At 44.4% G+C, this 27,260-nt stretch overlaps 1 protein-coding gene across 2 annotated transcripts in view; it reads left to right on the top strand.

Moving 5' to 3' along the window:
• RRAGD (Ras related GTP binding D) overlaps nt 1–27,260 on the top strand; it is a 259,744-nt gene that overhangs the window by 173,419 nt on the left and 59,065 nt on the right. For both annotated transcript variants that reach the window (XM_073589575.1, XM_073589574.1), the window contains exons 3-5: nt 19,883–20,082; nt 25,856–25,970; nt 26,899–27,041. In XM_073589575.1, the coding sequence (XP_073445676.1) occupies nt 19,883–20,082; nt 25,856–25,970; nt 26,899–27,041 (458 nt within the window). The remainder of the gene's footprint in view (nt 1–19,882; nt 20,083–25,855; nt 25,971–26,898; nt 27,042–27,260) is intronic.

A 27,260-nucleotide genomic window follows, 5' to 3' on the forward strand; every position in this document is an offset into this window, starting at 1 on the left:
TCTCCCTGGGAACGGTCAGGCACACATCGCCATTAGTCACAGCGTCCACACGTGCTGTTAGTGAGGAGATCCTTCTCCTCACGGGACCTTCCAAACTGGACGAATCAGGTCCCAGCATTCACCCCCATGTGACCAGACCTCAGGTACCTTATATGGTCCATAACCACACCCACAGGTGATCACATGGCTATGACCTCACCCAAGGTCCTATTGCAGACAACCACACACAGGCTTCCCTGACACATTGTAACAGAACGTACTAGTCAGCAGTACCTCTGCTGATCATTATGATCTTTCAGTATCCTACACCTATCAGGGCAATGGAAATGTTTATACGGCTGTCCTGGGGCACCCACACAGCGCCCCCTAGCGGACACAGCGGTCACTGCACCACATACCTCCCCCCTATGTTCAAACCTGTGGGGTTGAACACACAGCATAACCCCCGGCTCTCGAGACTGGGCACTCACTACACCTTGCCCACCAGGTCGAGAGAACCGTCTCCATTTGTCATACGGCCTCATCTCTACGTTAGGCCTCCCCCGCTCCCAGCGGTCATAATACCGGTCATTGTCTTTGACCCCCCAGTCACGGTTTGTCTGCGTCATCAGACACTCTCTAGTCTCCACCTTTCTGCAGTACACTTCGTCACCTGATCTTTCTCTCACTGACCGTCTCTTTCGGTTGGTGCGGTCATAAGTCTTAGTAGAGCCTGCTGTCTGGTCTGAGTCTGACTCAGTCAGCGTCTCACAGGAACTATGGTCTTTCAACGTCATCCTGCCAGTCGAACTACCCCTTGCTGACACTCTTCTGCCATCTGCCCTGTCACTTCTTGGAGGAACAGTTCGGGTCCTTACATCTTGGGTTGGAGGCGGCCGCCACCTGGTATTCTGTATTTCTTTATTAATTCGCCGACGGTCCAGCCTCAACTGCTCAATTTCTTGCAGGTACTCCACTCGATACTCCACGAGCATCCAAAATTCTCTCAGGCTTTCCATGGAGCCAACCACCATGATGGAAATCCTATCCACTTCCCTGGATACCTGGTCATCATCAGGAGGGATCCTCACCCTCACCACACCGGAGATATTCACAAGGTCTTGCATTACCTTCCCAGACCTTCCAATGATTCTCCCAATCAGAGTTTTGGGTACCGGAACCACCTCTTTCCTCAAACCCAACCAATCCATAGCCTCTCTTGCTATCTCTAGGCGTCGAGCAGCCTTCATATTACTCTGCCTAACCAATTGTTTGACACGTAGACACTGCAAATGCATCTCTTTCAGGACAGCTACTCGGTTTGATGTATCTTCCCTGGCTGATACTATCACCAACTGCCGAGTCTCAGGTGCCCAGTGCACCTCACACGCTTTGACCGCCTCTTTGAAAGCCTCATGTACCCCTTCCTCCGCACAGGCTTCTTGCATGTTTTCGGGTACCTCGATCACAGATTTGAAGGTCGTGGTCTTGCTCTCTTCCTGGACAGAAGACTCTGGCTTTACCACAGACACTTCCCTCACTACAGTTGACCCGACCAGGTGACTGTCTTCTTCGGCTCTTTGCTCACCAACTTCAGGAGATTTTATCTCTTCGCGAGCCTTTGCCAAGATAGGTACCGGCAGTTCCGCCTTGTTATCACTCGGACCCAGCTGCTGCACATCTCCGTCCAAGCTCTTCTCCCGCAGAAGACCTTCTACTACTCGTCTGAGTTCCTCAATCTCTTCCTTAAGGCTCTTGTTCACACTTTGACAGGTGGACAGGTGACCTCTGAGCTCCAAGACTTCTTTCTCGAGCCCCTCCACCTTGTGATCGGCCAATTGTCTCAAGATTCTCTCTTGTTTGACATGTTCTTCCACTGTCTCTTTTATTAGTTTTATCTCCTGATCTTGTTCTCTTTTGGCCAGCACATGTCGCACCACTAATTCTTTAACTATATCATCAAAGGGTACCACTGAGTCAGTCCTATCAGTCGAGTGAACCCCCCGGTTACCCTCTGACTGTGTTTCTATTCCCGTTATCTTCTCGATTAGGTTACCACCAGTCCTGTCATGAATTTCAGTCAGCACAGCATTAGATTCTGTCCTAGTGGTGGCTACTGGCAATAACACGTCACAGTCACACCACACCGTACGGTGAACCCCCAAGACACTCTCTATCCGTGTGTCAGCTCCGCTCTTTTTGTTTACCACACCATTCTCATTCACACTGTGGAACGCTTCAGGTGACGTCAGGTCAGTAAATTCGTCTGACGCAATTCTTTCTTCGGTCGCCCTTACGTCTGGCCTTTCCACATTAGGAGGCGTCAGCGTCTCAGTGTCTGCTAGCCCTACAGTAGAAACGTCTCTATCCTCCTGCCCCACATCTTTAAACATGACAAAGTCCCGTCGCCTCTCAAAGGTATGCACTAAGTTTGGTGGCATACTACCACCTTGGCACTCCCCCTTTGTCATCTCAATTAGGACTCTGCCCACCTTATAATTCACGATGACCCCGTGGAGGCAGCGAACTCTGACGTTTTTCTCGGTCAGAGCTAAAACAAGCGGAGTTCCTGTGAGAGTCACCCGACTCTTTGAGTCCAGCCTACCAGGGACTCCTTCCCGATGCAGCATCACGGTACACCCCTGCGGCCCATCGTCACTATCCGGAAAGGATATCCCACATTCTGACCAAGTCATACACACACACTGCGGTACTCCAGATATACCTACTGAGTCATCTAGTGCTGTCATTTCTTCAAACTTGGCCCTTTTCTGGACCACCACCCCACTTTGGGTTGCCGCCCCCTCCCGGGACTCCACCCCTTTTTGGGTTACCAATTTGTGACTCCACCCCTTTTGGGGACTCCACCCCCTTTCTGGATCTCCCCATGTCTGTTATACCGGTCTTCTCAGACCACAGTTCACACCACACAGTTTGTGTCTCTTACGATACCACACAAGTCTTTGTTGGCACCACCACAGCTCCTGCTGTCACCGATCACCGGCACCACCGGCTGCTGTTCACACACAGCTGCTGGTGTCACTGCAGCTCCTGCTGCGCCATCTTCGTGGACCCGCCGATCCACCGGAAGCCGCTTGTCCCCTTCGTAACCCCGCCGGGTTACCGGAAGCCGCTTGTCACCCTCGAAGATAAAAGAAACCACAAAAGCGCGCCCATAGGGCCTTACCAGTGCAGGTATAATGGTATAACGACATAATACAGGGTACTCACCCTTAATAGTTGTGTAAAGCCACAACTACTGTATCCGCTTAGTCACATGCAATAAAGCTGCAGCAGGATGGTGTAGACAGACAGCGTCTGCTACCAATGCTCAAAGAGGAGATCCCAAAAAAGGAAAAACACCAGGTCCCTGTGCTGCGAGATCTTCGTGACCCCACTGAGCCACAGCAAGCACCTTCAGGTTTTTTTGTAGAGGAAAAAAGAAAAAACACATGCACGAAAAACTCCAAAAAAACTCACGTATCCTGTCTGTGCGCTATTCAGGACGTACCGTCTCCGGCTGAGACCGTCCAACACACAGGGCACACCGGGTGCTATTCAAGGAGCTGACCCTCCTCCCAGGGTCTCCCAACACACCGGCCTCACCAGGTCCAAGGTCATATCACGTGTTCCAGGGATCCGATTCCTCTCCCAGAACCTCCCAACACTGATCCTCCAGGACCTTGCTCACTGACCCAGGTCAGTACAACAACGAACACCTGTCGTTACCTGTGTCGGACACACAGGTACTCGGGTACCTCTTATCCGCAGAGGCACCCTAGCAATCACCAGTCTCTTTCACTGAGCTGCTGTCAGTATACGGCTTTCACAACCGTCAGCCCTCCTGGCTCAGCGTTGCCAGCACTGCAACATGCGCTGTTGGAACCGCAGCCCTTAGCAACAAAGTTTTTTTTTTTTGTTTTTTTTTGGCAGTCCTTTTCCGTTGCCCCCAGCAACAAGGCTACTATATTGCCCTTAGCAATTCTCCACCATTTGTGAGGTAGCGCTGTCATTCAGGGTTGGGGGACACTCGCTTGCAGCGATAAAAAACACATCCGGCACAGGATTTTTCAACAAATCATAGTCCATGAGGTTTATTCATCCTTCATAAACCTCCAGCAGTAACATGCAACTGTCTTATAGCAGACAGCAGGGTATCTTCACACTGGAGCTCTGCTCCCCTATAGCCCTCCTAGTCACACAGGCTGTGCTTCATCTAGCCAGCAGGCTATACAGTCTCTCAGTAGCAGTCCCGTCTCTGGGTTACCTTGCATGCTGCTTTACACTGCTAATGTTCATTCCCTCTCCCTGGGAACGGTCAGGCACACATCGCCATTAGTCACAGCGTCCACACGTGCTGTTAGTGAGGAGATCCTTCTCCTCACGGGACCTTCCAAACTGGACCAATCAGGTCCCAGCATTCACCCCCATGTGACCAGACCTCAGGTACCTTATATGGTCCATAACCACACCCACAGGTGATCACATGGCTATGACCTCACCCAAGGTCCTATTGCAGACAACCACACACAGGCTTCCCTGACACATTGTAACAGAACGTACTAGTCAGCAGTACCTCTGCTGATCATTATGATCTTTCAGTATCCTACACCTATCCGCGCAATGGAAATGTTTATACGGCTGTCCTGGGACACCAACACAGCGCCCCCTAGCGGACACAGCGGTCACTGCACCACAATATATATATATATAATTTTTTTCATCTGTTACATACTAAAAATTACAAAAAAATTGCAAAAAAAATGGGATGATGCAAAAGTTTCTTGTTTCAGGGATTTTCTTCCATTCTTCCTTGGAAAATGCTTTCAGTTCTGTGGGATTCCTGGGTCGTCTTGCATGCATTGCTATTTTGAGGTCTAGCCACAGATTTCCAATGATGTTTAGATCAGGGAACTGTGAAGGGCATTTTAAAACCTTCAGCTTGTGCCTTTTGAGGTAGTATATTGTGGATTTTGATGTGTTTAGGATCATTATCCATTTTTAGAAACTGTCCTCTTTTCAACTTCAGCTGTTTTACAGATTTGTTGAAACTTCATTGAATCCATTCTTCCCTCTACCCGTGAAATTTTCCCCTTGCCATTAGCTGCAACACAACCCCAAAGCATGATTCATCCACCCCCATGCTTAACGGTTCGCGAGATGTTCTTTTCTTTTCTTGAAATTCTGTGCCCTTTCTTTCTCCACACATACCTTTGCCAAAGAGTTCTATTTTAGCCTCATCAGTCCACAGGACTTGTGTCCAAAATGCATCAGGCTAGATTAGATGTTCTTTTCCATACTTCTGAAGCTGAATTCTATGGTGAGGACGCAGGAGAGGTTTTCTTCTGATGACTTCTTCTATCAAGGCCATATTTGTGCAGGTGTCTGAACAGTAGAACAATGTACCACAACTCCAGAGTCTTCTAAGGCTATGTGCACATGTTGCGGATTTTGCTGCGGCTTTTTCAGCAGAAAAAACGCAGCTTCTGGCAGAAACCGCAGGGTGAAATATTCTTGTAGTTTCCTAGTTTTAGTTCAGCGGATTTGATGAGAGAGAGAGATTTTTTGTATGTTGTCCCGGAACGAAAACTGTAGTTGCGGTTCCGCAAAAAAGTAGTGACATGCTGCGGAAAATAAACCGCAGCAAATCTGCGCAGAATTTTCCGCAGCATGTGCACAGCGGATTTAGTTTTCCATAGGTTTACATGGTAATGTAAACCGCATGGACTGCTGTGGATCCGCAGCAGAATCCGCAGCGTGTGCACATACCCTAAATCTTTCTAAAGGTCTTTTGCAGTCAAGTGGGGGTTCTGATTTGCCTCTCTAGCAATCCCAAGAGCAGCTCTCACTGAAATTTTGCTTGATAATCCAGTCATCTGTCCTTTTATCTGTCCTCCCCTTGCTATCCTAACAAATGTATTTGATATTAGCACAAAGTAGGGTGTACATGGAAGAAAGCATAACTGCAGATTAATGGCCCGTTTACACAGGACAATGTCAGACCACTAATGACCGCCTATAAACTACAGTATATTCAAGTTGTTCAGTGCTCATTTACTAGCTTGACCAGTACAAAATGATCGATAATATGATCATGCTGTTCTCATATGCAGTACATATTGTAGCATATCACCAGTTTACACAAGGCAATATGCCAATAATTATGATTTTCATGCCTAAAAATTGAATCATCCTACAAACAAGCCTTTTACTAATTTGTAGGGTGACTGATAGCACGTTGACACCAAAAAATTTCAAGCTGCTATGACTGTAATATATACAAAGCAAAGAATACAGCAGCATTCTATTTGCGCTAACACTAACGCAAAGATTGAATATGTGCAATTTAAAATGCATTACTGCTATATAGAATACACTTATAAAATGAAAGTTGCAAACAAATTGGTGATAAGGATAAACACGCAAACCAACTCCAAGTGTAATAATGTGGCACAGGGTGATAGTCATGGGCAAGTCCTCTAACTCACAGTCAGTGAGCACCCCGGCCTCTTGCACATAGAAAGACAGATAAAATCCCAGCCCAGTTAGTTAGGCCAGGTTCACATAGCATTAACCAGCCCTATCAACGCATAGCGTTGATGGGCTGCGTTAACACTATAGCATAACGCAATATGCTTGCTATACCGCTAGCGCTGATGAAGCTAGCGGTGACATGCTATGACCGCTAGCGCTGATGAATCATCAGCACTAGCTGTGACGGAGCCTCAGACGCTGCAGCCCACGTCCGAGGCTCCGTCAGTGCTTAACGGCACATCGCGAACGTGTGCCGCTTCACGGCATACGTCGCGATGCACTAGTTAATGGGAGGCTATGGCAGCGTTAGCGGACTGCGTTACACCGCGTTATACCGCAGTGTAACGCAGTCCGTTAAATGGACTACCATAGCGCAGTGGGAACCCGGCCTTACCTCCAGCACACGGCTGCTGCCCTTACTGGAACGGTGTCCTCCGGATGCATCACACATCACGCTTCATTTCCAACGAAGAGCGACCTGCCTGGGCACTCTACTGGAAGCAGGAACTTTCTGCCTCTTTTAGGCTGTTAAACCAGCCCCCCCGATTAACTCCTCCTATCCCTAATCTCAACATATTCAATACAGTACAGTTTATACAATACAAATACATAAATGACATTTAATAAACTTTTGGTTGGCCCCCAGCTTTTGTATCTCCTGCCGGTATAGTCTGTAGTTATAGCCCATGCTCCTCCAGAAGACGAATAGCAAGACACATAGTACGTGTATCCAGCTCCAGCCAGCAACAACCTTTGCATTTCCTCATCGGTGTCCTACATACCCCAAGTTGCCCTTCTGAAATTGAGCCTGGCCTTCAGGAAACACCCCTCCACCCAAAGCTAACTGTGCATTCGTGGAAGTATTTTCTTGTGGCCGAGTCCTTCACCTGGGATTGCATGTGAGACCCCTGTGGTGAAGGCTCCACTGGGTCTACCACCCTTATCCACATAATGGGACTAGTGACTTGGGGAGCAATAGCTTAATTTAAGCCCCTGAGATACTGATTAGAATAATGGATTGATTGTTTTACCTTTACCAATCTCATGCCTGACCTTATATATACATAAGAGTAGTAAGTAGTGTACAGCACTCATCAACGCCCCTTTTTTGAAAAGTGACAGGTGCCCACCGACATTCCTGACATTCCAATCCCGCCCACATTCCTGGCATACCGCGCTTTCCTGGCATACCGCGCATTCCTAGCATACCGTGCATTCCTGGCATAGCTCGGAAAGTGAAAGTGAAAGAGTTAGTGGAGACAAAGTGAAAGCGAAAGCAAACAAGTAGCGAAAGTGTTAGTGGAGACAAAGCGAAAGAAAAAGACAAAGTGAAAGCAGATTAAACCCTGTTTGACCTCGTGAGACAATCACGAAAAATAAAGGCGGTGTCTGTGAATGCGGCATATTTCACTCCAAACCACATGTGAATGCGGCATATTTCACTCCAAACCACACACACACACACTCGGCTCTGCCGAGTCGTCTATACCATACACAGCGGTAAATGGAAAAAAGTGTGACGCTGAGTAAGTTTCAACGCTTTATTGATATCAAAAAGTGTTACAATAACCGCTCCCAGACATAGGGGCTTATTTACAACACATAACGCAGTGAAAATGTCAGACATTCGACTCGAACCGATTCTTGTCCCTGTCTGCCCAGCTGATCTGCTGCTGCCGGTTGAGTAAGGGTTGAACGTATCCGGAGCGTATACGGGAAATATATATATATATAGATTAAAGTAAAAAGACTAGGGGTTAAAAATAGATTCTATATACTAAATAACTAGCGAAGTGAATACATTTACTACACAGCGAGATAACACAGTTTATATACTGTATATATACAGTACAGACCAAAAGTTTGGACACACCTCATTCAAAGAGTTTTCTTATTTTCATGACTATGAAAATTGTAGATTCACTCTGAAGGCATCAAAACTATGAATTAACACATGTGGAATTATATAATTAACAAAAAAGTGTGAATCAACTGAAAATATGTCTTATATTCTAGGTTCTTCAAAGTAGCCACCTTTTGCTTTGATTACTGCTTTGCACACTCTTGGCATTCTCTTGATGAGGTAGTCACTGGAAATGGTTTTCACTTCACAGGTGTGCCCTGTCAGATTTAATAAGTGGGATTTCTTGCCTTATAAATGGGGTTGGGACCATCAGTTGTGTTGTGCAGAAGTCTGGTGGATACACAGCTGATAGTCCTACTGAATAGACTGTTAGAATTTGTATTATGGCAAGAAAAAAGCAGCTAAGTAAAGAAAAACGAGTGGCCATTATTACTTTAAGAAATGAAGGTCAGTCAGTCCGAAAAATTGGGAAAACTTTGAAAGTGTCCCCAAGTGCAGTGGCAAAAACCATCAACCGCTACAAAGTACAAAGAAACTGGCTCACATGAGGACCGCCCCAGGAAAGGAAGACCAAGAGTCACCTCTCCTGTGGAGGATAAGTTCATCCAAGTCACCAGCCTCAGAAATCGCAGGTTAACAGCAGCTCAGATTAGAGACCAGGTCAATGCCACACAGAGTTCTAGCAGCAGACACATCTCTGCAACAACTGTTAAGAGGAGACTTTGTGCAGCAGGCCTTCATGGTAAAATAGCTGCTAGGAAACCACTGCTAAGGACAGGCAACAATCAGAAGAGACTTGTTTGGGCTAAAGAACACAAGGAATGGACATTAAACCAATGGAAATCTGTGCTTTGGTCTGATGAGGCCAAATTTGAGATCTTTGGTTCCAACCACCGTGTCTTTGTGCGACACAGAAAAGGTGAACGGATGGACTCTACATGCCTGGTTCCCACCGTGAAGCATGGAGGAGGAGGTGTGATGGTGTGGGGGTGCTTTGCTGGTGACACTGTTGGTGATTTATTCAAAATTGAAGGCATACTGAACCAGCATGGCTACCACAGCATCTTGCAGCGGCTTGCTATTCCATCTGGTTTGCGTTTAGTTGGACCATCATTTATTTTTCAACAGGACAATGACCCCAAACACACCTCCAGGCTGTGTAAGGGCTATTTGACCTAGAAGGAGAGTGATGGGGTGCTACGCCAGATGACCTGGCCTCCACAGTCACCAGACCTGTACCTAATCGAGATGGTTTGGGGTGAGCTGGACCGCAGAGTGAAGGCAAAAGGGCCAACAAGTGCTAAGCATCTCTGGGAACTCCTTCAAGACTGTTGGAAGACCATTTCCGGTGACTACCTCTTGAAGCTCATCAAGAGAATGCTAAGAGTGTGCAAAGCAGTAATCAAAGCAAAAGGTGACTACTTTGAAGAACCTAGAATATAAGACATATTTTCAGTTGTTTCACACTTTTCTGTTAATCATATAATTCCACATGTGTTAATTCATAGTTTTGATGCCTTCAAAGTGAATCTACAGTTTTCATAGTCATGAAAATAAAGAAAACGCTTTGAATGATAAGGTGTGTCCAAACTTTTGGTCTGTACTGTGTGTGTATATATATATATATATATATATATATATATATATCCCAGCAAAGAGCAAACAGATGAACGGCATACTAGGGCACACAAATCACCACATTAACAGACGAAGCTATTTATCTGAAGTATTGCGGTATATATTTCAGTAAAAAAACGGAGGTGCTTGCATGAAAAAACATGAATATTTCAATGTGAAGCGAAAAAAGGAGAAATATGCAGCACTCACCGATATAGCTGAAAAAATGTGCGTCTAGTTCACATAAATTCCATCAATAGATATGTGGACATGCAGGACGTTAGAGGAATGCTAGGGGAGGGAAGTGCCGGACAACGGCCGTATCGCGATTACTCGCTTCTACGGGTCCAGGTGAACCGACATAATTCTGGTTCTCAACCGTATTGAAAAAATGCGGGAAATGACCTTTTGAACCCTCAAATCCCATGGCTTGTGGGAGTTTACTGAGCTTCATGGGAATAAAATTTAAAGAATCGATGAAACGAATGCCCAGGTCAATCAGCGTTACGTACATCAATTTACCACCTTGTGTGATCATTCGAACACGCAGCTTCTCGCGAATCACTTCTCTCACAACAAAGTAACCGTCATAACGACCTGCGTTGTGAGCGATAAACGTGTATTTTTCAAAGTCTGGCGTGGCAAAATAGCGTGCAAAATCACGAACGCCCGACTCGCCCCCAAACTCCCAAGAAGCAAAGCCCTCTAAATCCGTTGCGTAAATATAATTAGGCACGTGATTCCTCGTCTCCTGCATACACTCAAAATCATAAAAAATGTATGCGTCGGTCTCGTCCTCAACGCGGTAGCAGCGTATGTAGCACTGATGCTCGTCAAACTTGTCAACGTATGAGTGACACGTACTACAGCGCAATCCGCGGCATTCGTGTTCGTCCTATCCTCTCTGCACGTAACGGTAACATTTTCACAAAACCATTTCAATTTGCAAAAGGACGAATCGCCACGTGCTAGCACTCTATGCAATCTCGAGCACTCGTGTGATCGGAAGTAGATTCTGCAACAGCAGCAGCGACCGTGCTCCGCCACAATATCGGAGCAGTCGTCTCTCTGACAGGACGGACAGAAATACTGACAGGAATGCTTGTTTTTATGATGGTATACACTCCCACATTTACTACAGAAAAATCTGGCGCCTATAAAAGCCTTCACATCTTTTATCCCATAATAATGGCTGTCCTGATGCAGGAGATAAAAAAACTTTACCCGAACTCTCTTTACCGGTGTGAAAATAGCGCCAGTCTCCACGACTATGGTACAAAACCTTAACAACAACATCCAGGTGTTTCTCAAATGCCTCGATATCGCTAAAACTCACCATCTGATCCGTGGACATGCCCAAAGCGGCATGCAATGACCTAGCACTCGTCAACACCGCAGCGTCGGTAACGGATTCCGCAGACATGACTGCTATCAAGGACGCGGCAAAACACAGATTATCATAATTTTTAAAGTTATACAGCCAACGCGCTTTCATCTGAATGATGCGACTGTACGTTATAGACCTCAAACGTCTGCGAACTCCGGAACCGCCCCGTCTGTTAGAGACTACGGTAATTACCAATTTCAAAGAGCCACCGGCTATACACTCCGCGTTAGATTGCAGAGCGTTTGCTACAGCCTCCAAGAAAACCTGAGTGCTGAATCCGTCTCTGGGCTGCTTAGTCAAGTACACAGTGTTAAAACCACCATCCCTCTCCAAGTGCAATTGTACAAAATCGCCGAGTCACGCTGACTTCCGTATGCATGGCCATGTACAGATTTAAATTTCTCCCCAAAAACACAATAGCTATCATACCCAACGACAATTACCACAAAACCCAAAAACGCTATTCCACCCCCGCCATACAGTGGTTAATGTATATAGCGCATTCGGAGAGCATCGAAATGCAGCACGCTCTGCGCGGCGGTGAGAAACGGGTGGGTACCTACTTCATAGACGGCTATGCATGTATCGCGGATCACCACACCGCTTTTGAATTTCAGGGGTGTTTTTACCATGGGTGCCCCGTGTTCTACAACGAAAATGACACAAACAAATTGACAAATACGATGTACGGTCAGCTGTATCGCTGTTCTCTAGCTAAAAAACGCTATCTGCAGGGGATGGACTTCGACGTACGTGTGGTTTGGGAACACGAGTGGTTGGAGATGGTTACAAAAAAACAGCCGTTCAATCGTATCTAGCCGCAATGCAATTCCCAGAACCACTGGAACCCCGTGACGCTCTATACGGCGGCCGCACTAACGCCGTCAAACTTTACCACAAACCTGGCGAGACTATACACTATTTTGATTTCACCAGCCTTTACCACTACATCAACAAGACAAAACCATATCCCGTAGGGCATCCGAAAATCATTTATGATAATTTCACATCCCTCAAAAACTACTTCGGCTTGGCAAAAGTGAAGCTGTACCCACCCAGAGATTTTTTTTTCCAGTCCTGCCCATTAATGTAAAATGAACAAAAAACTCGTTTTTCCCCTATGCTACACATGCGCGCTCCATTCGCAGATGTCAGAGTGCCGTCACAGCCAAGATGAGAGGGCCCTGACCGGTACTTGGTGCACTGTCGAACTGGAAGTCGCTCTGGAATAGGGGTATAGAATTGCGTAGATTTATGAAATCTGGCATTTTCCCGAGGTCCATGACACATTGTTTGCGAGTTACATTAAAACGCATCTTAAACACAAACAGGAGGCTAGCGGGTATCCGAGCTGGTGTGTTAGTGACGAAGCGAAAAAAGCGTACGTAGATGCGTATTACGAGAAAGAGGGTGTTAAATTAAATCCCGACAATATAGAGGTCAACCCCGCCCAAAGACAAATCGCCAAACTCTTTTTAAACTCTCTCTGAGGTAAATTCGCGCAGCACGCCAATTTACCGTGCACGAGCGTGGTAACAGACCCCAATGAATTATTTGAGTACGCCTTTCTCCCGTACTACGATGTTTCGGAGTTAAACTTTATCGACGACGACACAGCAACCGTTAATTGGCGCTACACAAAAGACCATCACTCGATCAATCGAAGCACAAATGTTTTTATCGCGTGCTTCACCACCGCCTACGCGCGATTAGATCTGTATGCTCTTTTGGACCGGCCGCAGGAACACTGCCTCTACCACGATACAGACTCTGTCATTTTCGTGCAACGGCCTGGCGAGTGGATGCCACCCCTTGGGGTATATTTGGGGGATCTTACCAGCGAAGTACCGCATGACACACACATCACAGAGTTTGTATCCGCCGGTCCCAAAACATACGCGTATCGCTTGAGCGATGAAAAGTGTGTTTTGAAAGTTAAGGGTATTACGCTGAATAGCGCTAATTCTCGAGTCGTAAATTACGACAGCCTTTGAGATATGGTTCTGGATTACCCTCGCAACTCGGACCCCAAAACTCAAAAAACAATCTCCGTAGAACACAGCGGCATTGTAAAGGTTAAAAAACATTGGGCGATTGAAACAAGGCCTCTCCGCAAGACATAAAGATGCGTTTATACAAAAAGACGTCTGTTTGACGATTTTACAACACTGCCTTTTGGTTATTAAGATGTTTTTCTCACGCTGACAATCCATTATTCCCTGTCACAGGCTCTGCGAAAAGGGAACCTCGTCCCGCCGGCAACAGTAGGGAAATGCAAGATTATGAACCCCTCAAGAAGCGCTTGTTTCACACTCCCATGAAACGGTAGCCGAATTCCTGAGGCGACCCTAACTCTTTCGTGTTCTACAGCATCATGGACACATGGCTTAAACACCCTCTAAGTGGCATATTAGCTGGGCCCTCTAATTCAGGGAAAAGCTATTTTGTAAAACAACTGCTGGAGCGAGCATCATCGTTATTAACTCACACACCTGAGAACATTGTCTATTTTTACGCATGCTGGCAAAAAATGTACGATAAAATGCTTAATTCGTTCCATGACATCAATTTTGTTGAAGGGCTCTCTGAATCATTTACAGCCAATGTCCTGTTCCCGCCTGACAAGGTAAATTTGGCTATTGTTGATGACCTGATGGATAGCGCTTCCGGAAATAGCGAGATAGAAAAAGCATTCACAAAGTACGTACATCTCCGAAACCTGAGTATATATTATTTAGTGCAGAATGTATTCGTACAGGGTAAAAAGAGTAGAACGACTAGTTTGAACACCAAGAACATGGTTCTTTTTAACAATCCTTGTGATAAATTGCAGATTATGACTCTGGCTAAGCAGATGGATCCCGATAACACACGATTCTTCTTAGAAGCTATTGAGGATGCGACTCGGGTTCCTTTCGGGTATTTGCTCCTCGATTTACGAGGCGATACCCCTGAGGAGCTACGATTGCGTACGGGCTTGTTTCCACCAGCTTTACCTGTCGTGTACGTTCAAAAAGAAAAAACACGCCCTAAAAAGTGAGTTTTTTCACGTACCGGGTCTTTCACACCTTGTGCGGCCTGCCGACAAGATGTCTGAGAGAGTGCGTCGCTACTGGGGACTCCTGAAAAAGCTGGTCAAAGCGAGCCCGTTGGACAGATAGCTTGTTTTGAAGAATGCCGGGAAGGATTTGATAATAGCCATAGCTGAAATCGCTCTAAACATATTAAAAAGTTGCATACCTCTTAAAGAACGTCAAAAAAACTTTTTGAAAAAATGGCGTTGCTCTATAAGACGAGTGGATGATAAGAAAGTATCCATTAAAAGGAAAAGACGCTTGTTGAACCAGTCAGGAGAATTTATCGGTCCCTTACTCGCTGTGGCTGTTCCCCTCAGTACCTCGTTGATAGCGGGACGATGATGGAACACGCCGAGAAAATGTACTTGGTGCCCAAACACGAACTTAACAGACTTACGCAGGAACCCCTCGCTAGCGCTCCTGCGTGCCAGACAACTCTTTCCCGTCTCGACGGCGAAATAGCCGATATTCTGGCACGCGCTGATTTAACGGAGGACGTAAAGATTAAACGTTACACAGAGATTCTGCAGAGGTACCTCCTTCACGCCAGACAGGAAAGGAAAGAACTCGCTAATTTAACGCTTATCGAACCTTCGGGTCACCAACAAATGGCAAATGCAAACACAGAATGGTCTGAGGACCAGAGTGGTATTCTGGACCTCCTGAATCCTCGGTTCAGGCAAAGCGCATCCGTTTTGTTAAACGTTATGTTGCAAAACAAAGAGACGATGTCATGGAGTGACCAGGGCAAGCTCATCTATAAAGGGGCCCTCATTCCAGGATCTCACTCTCTGGACTTGGTAAAACACGCCACCCAAAGTCATACAATCACCAAGAGGTACGAACCCTCGGGCTGGCGTGAGTTTTTACAAGGACTCGCGGCGATAAGCTTACCCAGCAGGGTGCTTGGACATCCCTATAATAGAGCGCGTTTAACGGATTTTAAAAAGGCCTTGAATACGGACTTTGTTCGACCTGCCACGAACATTTCACAACTCCTCACGCCAAATGCAACTACCTCAAGAGCCACGCTATTACAGAGAAGAAGCCGTTCCTCCATTATACATTCGTGGTTAGCGCTGTAACTGTTTTACCTCCTTGTGTAGTAAATGTATTTGTTTCACAAACTGTAACTGTGCGTATATATATATATACAGTGGGGCAAAAAAGTATTTAGTCAGTCAGCAATAGTGCAAGTTCCACCACTTAAAAAGATGAGAGGCGTCTGTAATTTACATCATAGGTAGACCTCAACTATGGGAGACAAACTGAAAAAAAAAATCCAGAAAATCACATTGTCTGTTTTTTTTTCATTTTATTTGCATATTATGGTGGAAAATAAGTATTTGGTCAGAAACAAGCAATCAAGATTTCTGGCTCTCACAGACCTGTAACTTCTTCTTTAAGAGTCTCCTCTTTCCTCCACTCATTACCTGTAGTAATGGCACCTGTTTAAACTTGTTATCAGTATAAAAAGACACCTGTGCACACCCTCAAACAGTCTGACTCCAAACTCCACTATGGTGAAGACCAAAGAGCTGTCAAAGGACACCAGAAACAAAATTGTAGCCCTGCACCAGGCTGGGAAGACTGAATCAGCAATAGCCAACCAGCTTGGAGTGAAGAAATCAACTGTGGGAGCAATAATTAGAAAATGGAAGACATACAAGACCACTGATAATCTCCCTCGATCAGGTGCTCCACGCAAAATCCCACCCCGTGGGGTCAGAATGATCACAAGAACGGTGAGCAAAAATCCCAGAACCACGCGGGGGGACCTAGTGAATGAACTGCAGAGAGCTGGGACCAATGTAACAAGGCCTACCATAAGTAACACACTACGCCACCATGGACTCAGATCCTGCAGTGCCAGACGTGTCCCACTGCTTAAGCCTGTACATGTCCGGGCCCATCTGAAGTTTGCTAGAGAGCATTTGGATGATCCAGAGGAGTTTTGGGAGAATGTCCTATGGTCTGATGAAACCAAACTGGAACTGTTTGGTAGAAACACAACTTGTCGTGTTTGGAGGAAAAAGAATACTGAGTTGCATCCATCAAACACCATACCTACTGTAAAGCATGGTGGTGGAAACATCATGCTTTGGGGCTGTTTCTCTGCAAAGGGGCCAGGACGACTGATCCGGGTACATGAAAGAATGAATGGGGCCATGTATCGTGAGATTTTGAGTGCAAACCTCCTTCCATCAGCAAGGGCATTGAATATGAAACGTGGCTGGGTCTTTCAACATGACAATGATCCAAAGCACACCGCTAGGGCAACGAAGGAGTGGCTTCGTAAGAAGCATTTCAAGGTCCTGGAGTGGCCTAGCCAGTCTCCAGATCTCAACCCTATAGAAAACCTTTGGAGGGAGTTGAAAGTCCGTGTTGCCAAGCGAAAAGCCAAAAACATCACTGCTCTAGAGGAGATCTGCATGGAGGAATGGGCCAACATACCAACAACAGTGTGTGGCAACCTTGTGAAGACTTACAGAAAACGTTTGACCTCTGTCATTGTCAACAAAGGATATATCACAAAGTATTGAGATGAAATTTTGTTTCTGACCAAATACTTATTTTCCACCATAATATGCAAATAAAATGAAAAAAAAAACAGACAATGTGATTTTCTGGATTTTTTTTTCTCAGTTTGTCTCCCATAGTTGAGGTCTACCTATGATGTAAATTACAGACGCCTCTCATCTTTTTAAGTGGTGGAACTTGCACTATTGCTGACTGACTAAATACTTTTTTGCCCCACTGTATATATATACACAGTATTAACTGTGTTATCTCGCTGTGTAGTAAATGTATCCACTTCGCTAGTTATTTAGTATATAGAATCTATTTTTAACCCCTAGTCTTTTTACATATATATATATATATATATATATATATATATTATTTTTTATTTTTTTTTTTTTCGGATACGTTCAACCCTTACCCAACCGGCAGCGGCAGAATCAGCTGGGCAGACAGGGACAAGAATCGATTCGAGTCGAATGACGCTACTATTGATGCCGCTGTCTATTTTAATGTCTGTGACATTTTCACTGCGTTATGTGTTGTAAATAAGACCCTATATCCGGGAGCGGTTATTGTAACACTTTTTGACATCAATAAAGCTTTGAAACTTATTCAGCGTCACACTCTTTTCCATTTACCGCTGTGTATGGTGTAGACAACTCGGCAGAGCCGAGTGTGTGTGGTTTGGAGTGAAATATGCCGCATTCACATATGGTTTGGAGTGAAATATGCCGCATTCACAGACACCGCCTCATAAGGTCAAAGACCAGGCATTTTATTTTTCGTGATTGTCTCCCGAGGTCAAACAGGGTCTAATCTGCTTTCACTTTGTCTTTATCTTTCGCTTTGTCTCCACTAACACTTTCGCTATCACTTTCCCGCACTTGTTTGCTTTCGCTTTCACTTTGTCTCCACTAACTCTTTCGCTTTCACTTTCTGAGCTATGCCAGGAATGCGCGGTATGCCAGGAATGTGGACGGGATTGGAATGTCAGGAATGTGGGCGGGGCACCTGTGACTTTTCAAAAAAGGGGTGTTGATGAGTGCTGTACACTACTTACTACTCATAAGATCCAGCAGGCATGTCTTCCCCTGCTTACTGTTACTGAATGAAAACCTCAAGTCCTGAGGCTGAACACTTTCCAGGAGAGATTTGTGCACCTTAAAATGACGAGCAACCAAATCTCTAATAAAACTCAACAAAAAGATCAACGTAAACGGTGCGCCCGTGCTGGAAAAAGTCCACATCCCTTAGAGCCGTAGGCTTCTCTCTACATCCATTGGTTCAATAGTCTTTAGTTTGTAGCCAGCTCCTCACACTGCCATAGTCCAAACACGCTCCCACCACTGATTGGCAGTTTTCTGCCTATGCACAGTATATACAGAAAGTAAAAAAAGAAAAAAAATATATAAACGTTCAAATCACCCCCCTTTCGCCTCATTCAAAATAAAACAATATAAAAAATCTCAACATACACATATTTGGTATCGCCGAGTTCAGAATTGCCCAATCTATCAATATAAAAAAAGAATTAACCCGATCGGTAAATGGCGTAAGGAGAAAAAAATTCAAAATGCCAGAATTACGTTTTTTTGGTGGCCACTATATTGCAATAACAGCAATTAAAAAATTGTATCTACACCAAAAAAGTTTCAATAAAAATGTCAGCTCGGCACGCAGAAAATAAGCCCTCACCCAGCCCCAAACCACGAAAAATGGAGACACTACAGGCTTCGGAAAATGGTGCCATTTTTTTTTTTTTTTTTTTACCAAAGTTTGGATTTTTGTCCACCACTTAAATAAAAAAGAACCTAGACATATTTTGTGTCTATGAACTCGTAATGACCTGGAGCAGTTCAGGTCAGTTTTAGCATTTAGTGAACATGGCAAAAAACAACCAAAAAACAACTGTGGAATTGTACTTTTTTTTGCAATTTCACCGCACTTGGAATTTTTTTCCCGTTTTATACAGTACACGATATCTTAAAACCAATCATGTTGTTGAAAAGTATAACTTGTCCCACAGAAAACAAGCCCTCACATGGCTATTTTGACCAAAAAATAAAAAAGCAATGGCTCTGGGAAGAAGGGGAGAAAAAAATGAAAACACAAAAACAAAAATACCTCCGGTTGTAAAGGTGTTAAGTACCTCAACAGGCTTGAAGCCCAAGCGTTTACAACCCCTTTAGTTTTTATGGTATGTGCCCACAACTGCTGTACGTATGACAGTGTATTTATGCAGTGTCAAAACCATAGCGGTCAGATGTTGCAGCATAGTGAATGGGATTTCAAGAAATCCCATGTCCACTATGCGTCTACAGACACCCGCGGAGCGGCGGATCACCCATATAGACAGACATGCAGCACGTCTTTTCAGAACGCATATCAATTTATCTTGTGGAATCGCCAGTCTCCACAAGAGAAATGACATCAACACAATGTATTGGAAAAGATGAATCCACGCGGTTTAGTGAACACTTGCGGATTTACCTGCATTCAATAGAAGGCAGCACTTTGGACATACACTGCTTCCAAAGAGCTGCTAGTTCCGGATCATAGTCACCCGGCCTTAAAGTTCCAGATAACCACTTATAGTCATTGCCTGTAAGTGATACTGAAATGAAAAGATTTAATTTTTCTCTAAACTGTGAAATAATGATTTTTTGGGGGGAGAATCAAACTCCAGTTTCACTTTTTTTGGCCCCTATATGCCAGAACATTTAAAGAAAATCTAGCTTGTTTCACAAAAAAAATAACTTTAAAGACATGTTAATCTGATGACACGGTCCTGTTGCACAGAACCATAAATCTAAATGTCTCCATCTATTATTCTGAAGTCAGAATGTATGATAGACAGCAGTGCTGCATTTTCTAAGCACGTGTTTCATCTTTTTTTCCCAGGATGATTACATGGAAGCTCTCGCTAGATTACATCTAACTGTGACCAGCGCATACAAAGTAAATCCTGATATTAACTTTGAGGTCTTTATCCACAAAGTAGATGGCCTGTCAGATGATCACAAAATAGAAACTCAAAGGGATATACATCAGAGGGCAAATGATGATCTCAGTGATGCCGGACTTGAGAAAATCCACCTCAGGTGAGTCAGTCAGTCAGTCCAAATTCACACAAGGAGTATTATGGGTGTATTTCTGCATCTATCTTATAAATGCAAACTATAAGCCAGCAGTGGCTCTGATCACCCAAACTGACAGCATCGCAAGGACTTTTGTTACTGTTAGATCAGGACAGTATCAAACCTGTGGATGGGCCACTTTTATTACACAGCACTATCAGAAGCATAAACTGCAGGTTCACTTGCATATATTTCAGTGGCCTGCTGATAAATCTTTGGCTTTGTGATCTTTTTTGTTTCTGTGGTAATGAATGTTACATAACATGAAAGCTTTATGTTTTTTCTACGCACGCGGGAAAACAAAATGGCAGAGTCTAATGCAATATTCACAGCAAATGAGAGCAGAGGAGTGATAAAATTCTGGTTTCTGCAAGAAAAGTCCACGAAGGATATTCATAGTGATATGTCGCAGACATTGGGGGATCAATGCCTTTCATATTCTACAATTAAGAACTGGGTTGCCAAATTTAAAACGGGCCACTTCATCACCAACGATGAGGTGAGAAACGTCCTGGACAACCGAGAGTGGTTGTTGTTCCGGAGATCGTCGATGCTGTGCCAACCTCATACTGGAGAATCGGTGAATTTCAGCTAAAGCAATAGCAGACATCATGGGGATTTCCTGTGAACGTGTTTATGTAATTATCCATGAATACATGGACATAAAGAAGCTATCTGCAAAGTGGGTCCCCACATGTTTGACAACAGTTCAGAAAAGGGAGTGAAAACTTCTCGGTTAATTTGTTAGCATTTCCAGACTGATAAGAACTTCCTGGAACGACTGGTCACTATGGACGATACCTGCTTTTATTTGTATGACCCTGAAACCAAGGAGCAGTCAAAAGAGTGGAGGCACAGTTGTTCTCCCTCTCCAAAGAAGTTCAGGGTGCAAAAGTCAGCCACTAAGGTGATGGAGTCTGTGTTCTGGGATAAGGAGGGCGTGCTGCTAGTGGACTACCTTCAAAAGGATTCCACTATCAATGCAAGGTATTACATTGAACTATTGGACCAATTGAAGGCATTTCTGAAGGCCAAATGGCACGGCAAGTTGTCCAATGGAATCTTGTTCCTGCAAGGCAACGCCTCCGCTCACACTGCACAAGCAACCAAGGCAAAACTGGCGGAGCTGGCTTCCAGTTGGGTGACCTTATTCACCAGATCTAGCTCCCTCTGACTATCATCTGTTTCCAAGCCTGAAGAAACACCTCAAGGTTACCAAATTTCACACCATTTCTGATGCCATAGCTGTTACGGATGCCTGGTTTGAGGCACAACCGAAATCCTTCTTTTTGCAAGGCATACAGAACTTGGAATACCGATGTAAGAAGTGTGTTGACATAAGTGGAGAGTATGTGGAATAAATGCACAGATTCATCTTCATATCCCGTTTCTTTCTGGGTAAAAACAAAGACTAATCAGCAGCCCCGCATATTTAAGGGGTTGTTTTTTTTATGCACAGTGGAAATGTATATAAAAAAGACGCACTTACCAGCTGCTGCTCCAATATTGGATTTCTACTGCTTCAAGTGGTTTTTGTTGATTTGGCGGCAGCAGTGAAGTCATTTTGGCGTCAAGTGACCATTGGAGCTGTATCTGGTTTGTACACCTTATTTTGTTATTTTTATTTATTTATTTTACTTGCTTATATAGCGCTATCATATTCCACAGTGCTTTTAAAGACATTATCATTACTGTCCTCATTGGGGCTCATAATCTGAAATCCCTATCAGTATGTCTTTGGAGTGTGAGAAGAAACTGGAGAACCTAGAGGAAACCCACACAAACATGGGGAGATCATGTGGAGCGCCCGGGCGCACGCTTGGCGGCTTGAGAGAGCGCGTGCACGCTGTGCAGGACCTTGGGGTACTCGTACTGGGCCCGTCCACTTCAATGGGGGATGTCACGGTGGCAGCGACCCGGTCCGTGGCCCTGGGGCGTCCATTAAATAAAAATGATGAAAGGGGAAGGGGAAAAGTTGTTGGTGATGTGGTAAAAATGAAGATAACGTTTGTAGATGATTAAATACGTAACGCCACCTGTGGTATTCTGGTCAGAGGTGACCAGCACTGCGGTGTTGTTCCCCTGAGACTGTTGATATGGCGCAGCTGAGGTGAAAATAGCTCTCCACAGGTAGAGCAATAGTCCCAGAGCAAAGATCTTAGATGGATCCACCTTGCCAGGTGGGGGTTAGGACATTCCTTTCTGCGCTTTGTGTGTGTGTCTCCACTGTATATAACTAAGCTGCGACCCTCTGTTCGTGATAGTTTCACTAACCTGTACAGCTGTCAGCGTGAGCCTATTCCACGGGTACCGTTCTCTTCACCGTCGGTCCCGTGCTCCTTATCCGCTGCCATGCCCTCAGGTGTTCAATGTCGCACAGGGATTTACAATCCCCTGTACTTTCAGATTCGGCGATCTGGACATACAGCTCCTGACACCAAGGACTCTGACGTCCCTTTTTTCTCTATTAGCGCTTCGCACTGGGGTCTGCTATACGCAGGTTTTTTTTTAGCTTCCCCAGAGCCTCTCCGTCTCTGCTTGTGTCCGTTCCCTCTTCATAGATCAGCTCTTCCTGTCTTGAACTGACTGGATCTTCCAGAAAGATCTTTTTACCTCACGTTTAACTGTCTTGTCATTTTCCTCACAGCTGCTCTCCTTCCCATGAAAACCCCCTCAGCTCACTTCTAGCTGACTCACCAACCCCCTCTGCCGGCCAGAATTTATAAGGCAGCTCCCTTTTCTGACCTGCAGCAGGAATTGTGATTTAATCTATGTTACCTGGCATGCCTCCAAGCATGACTTCACCTCTTAGAGGAAGGCAATGTCACTGTGACAACCGAACTCTGGGGAGTCACACATACAAACTTTTTGCAGATACAGTTGCTTCTCACATCCATGTCCTGGACACGTCTGTGTGTAGTGGCTCTAGAAGCAGTGACTCCATCAGCAATCCACTCCTTGTCAATCCCCCTCAAATTTTTGAATGATCTTTTCTTAACAATTATTTCAAGGCCGCGGTTATCCCGGTTGCTTGTGCACCTTTTTCTACCACACTTTTTCCTTCCACTTTCCATTAATATGCTTGGATACAGCAGTCTGTGAACAGCCAACTTCTTTAGCAACGACCTTTTGTGGCTTAAGGCCCTTTTACATTTAGCGATGCACCAGCGATCCGACCAGCGATACGACCCGGTCAGGATCGCTGGTGCATTGCTAAATGATCGCTAGTGAGCTTTCACACAGAAAGATCTCACAGCGATGCAGCAGCGACGCAGCGCACGATACTTACCTTTCACACACAGCGATCCTGACGTCCTCCCGCCCGCGTCCAGCGTCACTCGTCTCACACAGCAGGAAGCAGACGACGAGAAATGGAGCCGCCCGATCTCGCGCGATCAGCGATGGACAGCGGGGCAGCCGGTCGGAAGTATCACACACAGCGATATCGCTAGCAATATCGCTATAACGTCACAAAATTAGTGACGTTTTAGCGATATTGCTAGCGATATCGCTATGTGTAAAACCCCCTTTACCCTCCTTGTGGAGTGTGTCAATGACTGCCTTCTGGACATCTGTCAAGTCAGCAGTCTTCCCCATGATTGTTGAGCCTACTGAAACAGACTAAGGGACCTTTTTAAATGCTTAGAAAGCCTTTGCAGGTGTTTTTAGTTAATTATTCTAATTTACTGTGATAATGACTTTTGGGTTTTCATTGGCTGTAAGCCATGATAATCAACATTAACAGTAATAAACACTTGAAATAGATCACTCTGTAGTGACTCTATATAATATGAGTTTCACTCTTTGTATTGAAGAACTGAAATAAATTAACTTTTTCATGATATTCTAATTTTGTGAGAAGCACCTGTACTTAATTAAGGGCATATGTACATCAAAGAGTGGGGTCTATTGCCCAGCACTTAACTCTATGTGCCAAACCGGATAGCTGTCCTGTGTAAAGGCTGCCACTCTGATAAAACAGTTGCATCCATAAAAGGCCGTTCCTTGAATGGAAGCCAAGGCATGTGCAGATGACTACAGCTCTGGCAAAAATTAAGAGGCCACTTTCAAATGATCAGTTTGTCTGATTTTTCTCTTTATAGGTTTATTTTTGAGTAAAATGTAAATTGTTCTTTTAGTCTATCAACTTCTGACAACATGTCTCCGAATTTCCAAGCACTAAATTTTGTATTTTTTTTCTGACAAAGAAAAATGGTACGTAGTAACATAGTTAGTAAGGCCGAAAAAAGACATTAGTCCATCCAGTTCAGCCTATAAAATTCTGTCAGAATAAATCCCCAGATCTACGTCCTTCTAAAGAACCTAATAACTGTAAGATACAATATTGTTATGCTCCAGGAAGACATCCAGGCCTCTCTTGAACCCTTCGACTGAGTTCGCCATCACCACCTCCTTAGGTAAGGAATTCCAGATTCAAACTGCCCTAACAGTAAAGAATCCTCTTCTATGTTGGTGGAAAAACAAAATAAAAAAAACCCAGTGCTTTCAGACCTCAAATAATGTAAAGAAAACAAGTTAATAATAATTTAGAAGCAACAATACTAATGATTTAACTCAGGAAGAGTTCAGAAGTCAATCATTTGTGGAATAACAATGATTTTTAAAAACAGCTTTCATCCGTCTTGGCATGCTTTCCACCAGTCTTTCACACTGCTTCTGGCCCAAAAATGTAAGCAGTTTGTTTGATGGCTTGTGACTATCCATCCTCCTCTTGATTACATTCCAGAGGTTTTCAATGGGGTTCAGATCTGGAGAATGGGCTGCCCATGACAGGGTTTTGATGTGGTGGTCTCTTAATTTTTGCCAGAGCTGTATATTATCCGAGTGTGATCCAACAAAACATCGGATCGCAGTTGAACCAATGTTATGTTGTCCAATATTTTCCTCGTTCAGACTGTCTGTATGCATGCGCAAGTTTGAATATTTGTATCGCACTCGGCCATGCAAGTCAATGAGTCCGTGGAAACCATTGGACTGCACTCGGATGACATCTGAAGGCAGTCCGATTTCCACAGACTGACACAATGGAGAACATGGAAACATTTTTTTCCTTATCTTCTCCTTATCCAAGAGAATCAGGCTGCAAAACACATTTATTAAAGGTAGTCTCTCACCCCTTAAAATGCAAATTCAGCTACGTGAACATTTATGGACCCTTATTCCCTATAAAATTATACCAGTAATACATATTTTAACTTTTACTCCATATGTAAATGAGGCGCTTCAGCGCACCCGTGCGCGGTCAATGACTGGGTGCACCACTATGCCGTCCGATTTCCATATCCATAATTGTTCATGATCTTGATTTACTGGCAGAATTTCTCACAGCGAGTGCTCTGTAAACTCAAATGCCTGTTTCTGCACACTGACACTGGAGGAGCACAGTGGCTCACGGTGTCAGGGTTGAGCATGCATTCAGTGTGTGGGCACGCTCTGATCTGCTCCTCCCTGAAGCTGCTCTCCTGTTCACTCCCAGGTGAGCAGCAGCCACAGACTCGTAGTAGGCAGAGATCAGAGCATTCCGCTACCTACAATGGGCGCACGATCATTGTCAGTGTCATTGTGCATGTACAGGAGCAGGAATTTCAGCTTACGACTCAGCGGGTGTATAAATGTGATACTCAACACATACTGTATATGACTAACTAAACCAATTTCTTCAAATTTTTTTAAAAAAATCCATAAGTACATTTATTATTTTTGTCTCTTGTTTCAGCTTTTATCTTACCAGTATATATGACCATTCAATCTTTGAGGCTTTCAGCAAAGTTGTGCAAAAACTTATACCACAACTTCCAACATTGGAGAACTTGCTGAACATATTTATATCTGTAAGTAGCTATGAAATACATAGCATGCATATTTAAAATTGACTGCATTTTTGTTAAAATATCATTTTTAAAGTAAGTTCTGTATGATCGTTGAGTTTCATTGTAATTGAAAAAATCCAAGAGATCTTATGAGTAGTTTCAAGTCTTCCCCTAACTATAGGATAAGAATGAATGGAGTGACAATGCTTATGATTGACCAACACTCCAGTCACACAGGGCTTCTTGGATCTCGGGACTGGTGGAATTCCTAGCGGTTGGGAAGTTATGCCCCTATTCCATGGATAAGGGAGAGCTTGCAAACTTAAGAACACCCCTTTAAAGGTGTTCTTCTCTACTGGACAACCAGTTTATAACTGCTAAAGTGCCCTATAGAAAAGACAAAACCAAACTCCTACCTCCATGAACAGCATCGGTCCAGTGATCTTGATGGTGTCTCCCAGGGATCCTTGTTAATTTAGGTGACCGCTGCAGCAATTCAGTATTTTGTCAGATTAGATGTTCGGCTGGAGATGCTGCATGGTTGCCATTTGAAATGTAAGGACTATCTACTTACGTTTAAAGAAGCCCTCCCTGATTTGTCGTGGCTATGGAGGGATGAGATTGGTACTGCTAGGGTTGGCATTTTGAGTGGCATCCATAAATGCAGAACTAATCAACTCTCCTTTAAATGAGTGCTTATTCTCTTTAGATTTGTATATAAGAAAACCTACAAATAATATAATATATAAGAGGACACTTTTCTACAGATACAAATACAGTAATTTTCACAGTTATCTTTAGGAGCCATTCCAATTCCACAGCAGCGTATAATCCCTCCTGCGGTTAGCTGGTCCATTGTAGGCTGGCATTTACACGTCCATACAATGGCTGTACTGTATGAGATGCCGATATTCTTTGGATTACTCCTACTTGTATTTCTCTGTTACAGAATTCTGGGATAGAGAAGGCATTCCTGTTTGATGTAGTTAGCAAAATCTACATAGCAACAGACAGCGCTCCTGTGGATATGCAGACATACGAATTGTGCTGTGACATGATTGACGTGGTCATTGATATCTCGAGTATCTATGGGTATGTCAGAACTGCGCCGACGTGTTTCATCCATGACTTGTGTGCTGCATTGGTTTATTGCATTTGTTAGTAGCAATTCAAAGTAACCATTAAAGAAACCTCAAAGAAAGGAGACGGGGTACTTGTATAACAAGTTTTTTACAGACAGTTATGGCAGGTCAGGTGGAATATTGCTTTGGTTAGAACATCTGAGATACCACATACCTGAGCCACTGAAGC

Source organism: Dendrobates tinctorius, unplaced genomic scaffold (genome assembly GCF_039654945.1).
Source record: "Dendrobates tinctorius isolate UK_male_01 unplaced genomic scaffold, ASM3965494v1 ptg000111l, whole genome shotgun sequence".
Taxonomy (NCBI): Eukaryota; Metazoa; Chordata; class Amphibia; order Anura; family Dendrobatidae; genus Dendrobates; species Dendrobates tinctorius.